This window comes from Manis javanica, chromosome 14, assembly GCF_040802235.1.
Source record: "Manis javanica isolate MJ-LG chromosome 14, MJ_LKY, whole genome shotgun sequence".
NCBI classification, from domain to species: Eukaryota; Metazoa; Chordata; class Mammalia; order Pholidota; family Manidae; genus Manis; species Manis javanica.
The window spans coordinates 46,717,459-46,724,749 of NC_133169.1; the positions used below are offsets into that span (position 1 = coordinate 46,717,459).

General features: G+C 36.7%; 1 protein-coding gene across 1 annotated transcript; it reads left to right on the forward strand.

The window, feature by feature from the left end:
- The first annotated feature begins 407 nt into the window (after positions 1 to 407).
- LOC118969114 (olfactory receptor 2T29-like) lies at positions 408 to 1,391 on the forward strand. Its single transcript, XM_037002393.1, has one exon. It carries the CDS (start codon positions 408 to 410, stop codon positions 1,389 to 1,391), a length of 984 nt encoding a protein of 327 aa, XP_036858288.1.
- Positions 1,392 to 7,291: the final 5,900 nt, after the last annotated feature.

Below are 7,291 nucleotides of genomic sequence, written 5' to 3' on the forward strand. Positions count from 1 at the left end.
ATAAGGACTTTTATTTTTTTTTATGATTCACGTTCTATGTCTGCATAGAGCTAATCTCTGTATTTGTTGACAAACAACATCAGGAAATCACATAACCTTGAACTATGGCAACCTTAGTACATATTACCAATTTTTTTGATCCACAATTGTGAATTCTTAGTTCTCTGGTAATTACAGTTGAATTGAAGTAATCAAAACTGATATTAAATTAAATCTCTGGTAATTAAAGTTGAATTACAGGTAATTTATAATCCAAGAATTTACCAGCCAGTGAAATTTCTTCCTGTTAGCACAACTGGTTTGTTGTGAATGCGAATATACACACTCAGTAAACATTCATCTCAGTAGGTCACATTGCATGAATGACCTATTAATCCCAAAGCTGTTCGTGGTCTAGGTGAAACCTCATGGACAACACCACCTGGATGGCTGACAACAACACCTGGATGGCCCCCAAATCTAGATGGTCAGAGTTCATCCTGGTGGGAATCTTCAATCAATCCCAGCATCCAGCTCTCCTTTGTGTGGTCATTTTCATGGTTTTCCTGATGGCCTTGTCTGGAAACACCATCCTGATCCTTCTGATACGCTCTGAGCCCCGCCTCCACACCCCCATGTACTTTTACATCAGCCAGTTGTCTCTCATGGATGTGACGTACATTTCCGTCACTGTGCCCAAGATGCTGGTGGACCGGGTCACGGGTGTGAACATGATCTCAGCCCCCGGATGTGGGATGCAGATGTTCCTCTATTTGACACTGGTAGGTTCTGAATTTTTCCTCCTGGCCGCCATGGCCTATGACCGCTATGCAGCCATCTGCCATCCTCTCCGTTACCCTGTCCTCATGAACCAGAGGGTGTGTCTTCTCTTAGTGTCTGGCTGCTGGTTCTTGGGATCCGTGGATGGCTTCATGCTCACCCCTGTCACCATGACCTTCCCCTTCTGCAGATCCCAGGAGATCCATCATTTCTTCTGTGAGGTCCCTGCTGTGATGAAGCTCTCCTGCTCAGACACCTCCATGTATGAGACACTCATGTACCTCTGCTGCGTCCTCATGCTGCTCATCCCTGTGACCATAATTGCAGGCTCCTATGGTTTCATCCTCCTCGCCATCCACAGGATGAACTCAGCAGAGGGCCGGAAGAAGGCCTTTGCCACCTGCTCCTCCCACATGACTGTGGTCACCCTCTTCTATGGGGCTGCCATCTACACCTACATGCTCCCCAGCTCCTCCCACACCCCTGAGAAGGACATGGTGGTGTCTGTCTTTTACACCATACTCACTCCTGTGCTAAACCCACTAATCTATAGTCTCAGAAATAAGGATGTCACAGGGGCTCTAAGGAAAATGTTGAGGGTGGGACCTGTCTTTCAGGAAACTATAAAGTAAGACATTTTTGTACTGATGCTTTCTTTTCATTCACTCTAACATGAGAATGGTCTTATGCCAATGGTGTTTCTCAGATTCTCAAACCATGATGTGCCATCCCACATTTATCCCTTTTGGAGGACTTGTTTCATTGAACTGGTAAGGTCTTTGTACAAAACTGTATTCAAAATATTTATACAGTTGTACTGGATCCATGTTACATTTTTGAGAAGTTGATACCTACATTGTCATTCTGTGAGAGGATATTAATATTCATAGGAAATACATATTGAAAATATTTAGAGAGCAGTGATCCTGAGGTGTGAAACTGATCAGAAACAGGGAGAGGGAAAAAGAGATATAATGAAGCAAAAGGGGGATAATGTTATCGGCGAGACTATGTAGAGGGCATGTAAGTGTCAATCATAATATTATTCATGCTACTTTTCTGTAAATTTGCAATTACTTGAAAATAAAGGATAAAGTTTCATCCTTTTCTCTTTCACTTAGCTCTTGTTTTCTGTTTGGTGTCAGTGTAAATGACATACCTTAGACGTGATGCTCCTGTTATTGTGGCTGAGCATCCCTGTGACAGTGCAGTCACCTACCTGCCTTTATGGGGGCTTCTTCGTTCTTCATGGTCCTTCCCTGAAGCCACAGAGTGGGTGTAGACTGGGGACCCAAGATCCCAAAGATAACATGGGAAAGGCATTCCGGTGACTATTCCAGGGAACGGTACCTCCTTTTCTACTTTACTTTAGCCTCATCTCTTGCCCCTTTATGATCCAGGTTTTCAAAGCCAGTAGTAAAACGATAAGACCAGCATTTTAGAAATGTTAGAGTGGATAATCAATTCGAGAAGTGCAAAATGGGAGGTGAGGAGGCCAGGTGCTTTGGGATGATGAGGTAAATGGTGTGTCAGAGGAATGGATTGTACATTAATGCCAGGATGTATTAGGGGTTTCTGGGGCAGACAGGGCCTTATTGAATGTGTTCCATATAACCACAAACTCAGTTACATCTACCAGTTTCCAATTGGCTGTGTCAACTTGTGATTTCTCAAGTGGTTTCAAAAGTACAGATTTTTGTTTACTCTTGAAACATTCCATTACTTCATAAGCTAAATTAGTATCTCACAGTGCTTGGGGAAACAAAATTGGAAAATAAGTTTACAATATTTTTGTTACAGTGAAACAGAATGAATAAAATATATAGAATCCTTAACTTTTAGAAGGATTGAGAAATGCCCATGTCACCCTCAGTTTGCTGGACCATAGTGACACATACATTTGTTGATTCCATTTAAAATGCCCTAGACATGGGGACCAGAATGGAATAAAACAAAACAAAATGTGGTGTTGAACAATATTCTTAAAAGATGACTTTTTACTCTTTTTTTTACTCTACCTCAGGGAAAAAAAATTGTGATAAAAATATTTTTTAAATGACAAATCATTTTTTAAATAAAGTGATTAAAATAAAACTTTCCATATCCTCGATTAATAAAGGTTCACAAGAATTGTGCAGTTGGGAAAACTCAAACTGTGTATGGCATATAATACTCTGACTTCCTAGAAATAAAGGAACAAATGCAGGTAAAAATTTCTTGAATATAGGGTGAAAAGAATAAATGGAAGTTTCCAGCATTCAAGTGTACTTGCTTACAATGACACCTAAATATTTGTACACTGAAGTGGTTTAAAATTTTCAAACTTCACAATGCATTCCTGTTTATGCTCACCATCATTTGGCCAAACAAATCACTTCTACCTGTAAACACAAGCCCTTAACCCTTAGTGTTCCTATATCTACTAAAGGGCATTAAGGACTAAGACTGAAATTCGTACCAAATAGGAGTAAACCAACATAGATTAGGTGAAGAAAACTGTGTTGTTTTTTTACAAATGTTTTCTTTTAAAGGGTGTTCAAAAGTCTTAAGAAAGAGTAGTAGCAAAATAAGGTTTCTAGGGATTATTCAGGAAGTAAGGTTTAATAAAAACAATTATATATACTGGAATTCATATTTAATGTAATTTTGATTGTCTATTTTCCTCTTTATTATTTTATAACTAAATTTATTAATAAATTACAACATGTATACATCTGTGTCAGTGTGACAGTGAGTTCATAAAATTAAAACATCTTAAAGGTATATTACAAAGCTATAGTAATCAAAACAGTATGATGTTAGCACAAGAACAAACCTGTAGAAAAATGGAACATAATAGAAAGCCCAGGAATAAACCCACACATATATGGTCAATTCATATATGATAAAGGAACCATGAATACAGAATGGAAAAAATAGAGTATTTTCAAAAAATGGTGTTTGGAAAGCAGGACATCTACATGCAAGAGAATGAACCTGGATTACTGTCTAACTCCATATACAAAAGTAAACCCATAATGGATTAAAGACCAAAATGTAAGACATAAAGCCATAAAACTCTTAGAAGAAAACATAGGCAAAAATCTCTTGCACATAAACATGAGCAATTTATTTTGTGGACACATCTCCTCAGGCAAGGGAAACAAAAGCAAAAATGAATAAATGAACCTACATTAAACTATAAAGAAAAAATTGTCATCAACAGAGCAAAATGGTAACTTACAGTGTGGAAGAATATATTCATAAATGACTTATTTGTTAAGGGGTTAATATCCAAAATATCTAAAGAACTCATATGATTCATGACCAAAAAACCCCAAATAACCTAATTAAAAAAATAGGCAGAAGATCTTAATAGACATTTTTCCAAAGAAGAAATACAAATGGCCATAAAAAGATGCTCCACATTATTAATCATCAGGGAAATGCAAATCAAAACTACAATGAGATATCACCTCACACCACACCAGATAAAATGGCCACTATCCAAAAGACAAGAAACAGCAAGCGTTGGTGAACATGCAGAGAAAAGGGGACCCTCCTACACCTTTCATGGTAAAGTCAGTTGGTACAGCCACTGTCAAAAACAGTATGGAGGCCCCTTAATAAACTAAAAATGGAAATATCATAAGTCCCAGTAACTCCACTTTCAGGAATTTACCTAAATAAAACAAAATATTTTATTGGAAAAGATATATACATCTGTATGTTTATTGCCACATTATTTACAATGGCCAAGATATGGAAGCAACCAATGTGTTCATTAAAAGATGAATGGATAAAGAAGATGTAGTACATATTCACAATGGAATATTATTCGGCCATAAAAAAGAAATAAATCCTGCCATTTGTGACAACATGGATGGATATAGAGGCTGTTAGTAAGTGAAATAAGTCAGGCAGAGAGAAATAAATACCATATTACTTTACTTACATGTAAAAACTGAAATAAGAGAATGAATAAAATCCCAGTAGACGTATAGACTCTGAGAAGTGACTGGTGGTCACCATGGGGAAGGATATAAGCTGTGAATGTGTGGTGTGTGAAGCAATAAAGAGTCAAAAATTCTCAATCATAGTGAAAATTGGTTACAGGGATGGAAGTGCAGAATGGAGAATATAGCCAATCATTCTATAACATCTTTCCATGTTGAGAGATAGTAACTGTACTAGTTGGGGTGAGGATTTAATAATGTGTGTAACTGTTGAATCACTCTTTTATACCTCACACCAATCTAATATTGTGTATCAACTATATCTCAATAAAAAACTAAAATATAAACTTATAAAGTTACAGCTAAGAACCCTGGAGCTGTGTAATTCATACTTCTTTTTTAATGCCAAAATCAAGTATTTACCTAGAGCTTGTTTTTTAGTTCAGCAACCTGTCTTGAGTATCTTACCAGTTCCATACATACAGACCAGGTTCTATTTCATAGAAAACATGTCATCAATTAAAAAAAAATTGACCATTAATAATAATAATAATAATACATTGTCTAATAAATTCATGATCATTTTTTAGCTAAAACTTTATCTTTTATATCCATTGTTTTTCACATATATCATTTTTGTAGCACAGATTCCCAAGTGTTTATTGTTTCAATATCAATGAATCTAACATAGTGCTAACTTGAATAATATAAAAGTCCACACTAATTTAGTTCCCACCATCTATGAAGTAAGAAGAAAAGTTTCCCATAATCCCATTTTGCCCTATCCTCCCCTTCAGGTGTCTGCTCCTCCATGTCTGCTTTGCTACTACAGGGGGCCGCTTCTCCTCTGCCTTCTGGATGGTTTGTTCAATGACAGACCCCTGCAGGTGACTGACAGTAGAGCAGACTGAGGTCTGGGTATTTACTCCCTCAGCACCACCTCTGCCCAGATGAGACTCACCTGGCCCAGTCTCTTCATAAGGGGCCCAGGTTCAGATAGTAACTGTACTAGTTGGGGTGAGGATTTAATAATGTGTGTAACTGTTGAATCACTGTTTTATACCTGACACCAATGTAATATTGTGTCCTGCAGCTTCAGCTGCCATGGGTTCTGGAAACCACCGCTCCTCCTTCAGCCCCTGGAGAACAAGGCTGGAGAGAGCTTCCTTGTGTGGATGCCTTTGGGTCATTTTCCACCTGCTGGTGAAAATCTTTACCCTGCTCACCCTTCTTCTGTCTCAATCCTGATATAATCACTCATCAGTATTGGCTGTATGTGGCAGACAATTCCAATATTATTGAGTGCATAGGGATTTATATTTGCTTTACACTTCTCGAATTTTGATTTAGAATCTTTCATACATTCATCATCCTGTATCATTTCTTAAGCTCTGAGTGACTCTTTAATACCTTTGCTTACTTTTTGACTAGTTTGCTATGTAGCTTGTTTGCCTCTTCCCTATTCCTAATATTAATCCTTTATTATATATGTTGTGATTTTCCACAGATGAGACTTACAGAATGTTTAATGTTTTCTTATTGTACAGATATTTTAACAGTGTTGAATATATCATTCAACTTCCTCGTTTGGAATTTCACACTTTGTTTAGAAAGGCCTCCTTGAGCCCAGTAACTAAAGTTTTCTGTTTCTACATTTTTATGTGCAGCTCATTGATCTACAGGAATTTATTTTTAGTATACTGTGAGATGTACACATAATAGTATTTATTTATTGAGGTAAAATTCAATAAAAGTAAACAGTTAAACCATTTTAAAGTGTATGACTGAGTGGCTTTTAGTACATTCACAATGCTGTTCAACCATCACCAATATCAAATTCCCAGAAAGAGATAAAAGAGAGACAGAGAAGGCTGGGTGGATGCATATCAATTTTAAGGAATTGGCTTGCAAGATTATAGGAGCTAGAAAGTCTATTTGTGAGTGCAGACAGTTGTGGGAAATAAGATGATATTTGATGCATACTTGAGAATGAAGTCTTCAGGACAAGTCAGCAGACTGGAAATGTAGGCAGTATTTCAATTTTACAGTCTTTATGTAGAATTCCTTATCTGAGAACCCTTAGAGGTTCTTAAGGTCTTCAATCTAATATGAGCCCCCTTCATATTATGGGGATATTCTGCTTTATTTATTTTCAGATGATTTTTATTTTTATTTACTTTGAATAACTAGAGTTCAATTTGTTAAATGGACAAATTTGCAACCCTAGTTCTCTCGTAACTTTGAGTCCTGCATATAAATATTTTGTGTTTAGCTTGGAAAAGATTTTATTAGTCAACTCTAAGAGATCTTTGGAAGATATTTAATTTCTAAATATAATTAATCAAATACAATTTAAATGATATTTATTGCATTCATATATTTAATGTTTTGACTGATTTCCCTTGGAGGTGGAATAAATAGAAGAGACACTACATGAGAGGCTTCTGAGATTTCAGTAGGTTTGGACTTTTGGGTCTGGTGTTGCTTGTAATCACTGGTTTGCTTTGAGATTGGGGGAATTTTCATAGTGCGTGATATACTTCAATAAATTATCTTATATATGATAAACAAAAGCTATGGATATTTAATATGTACAA

What these genes read in the sequence shown, in the direction of transcription:
- LOC118969114 (XM_037002393.1), top strand. Translation starts at nt 408, where the DNA reads ATGGACAACACCACCTGGATGGCTGACAACAACACCTGGATGGCCCCC.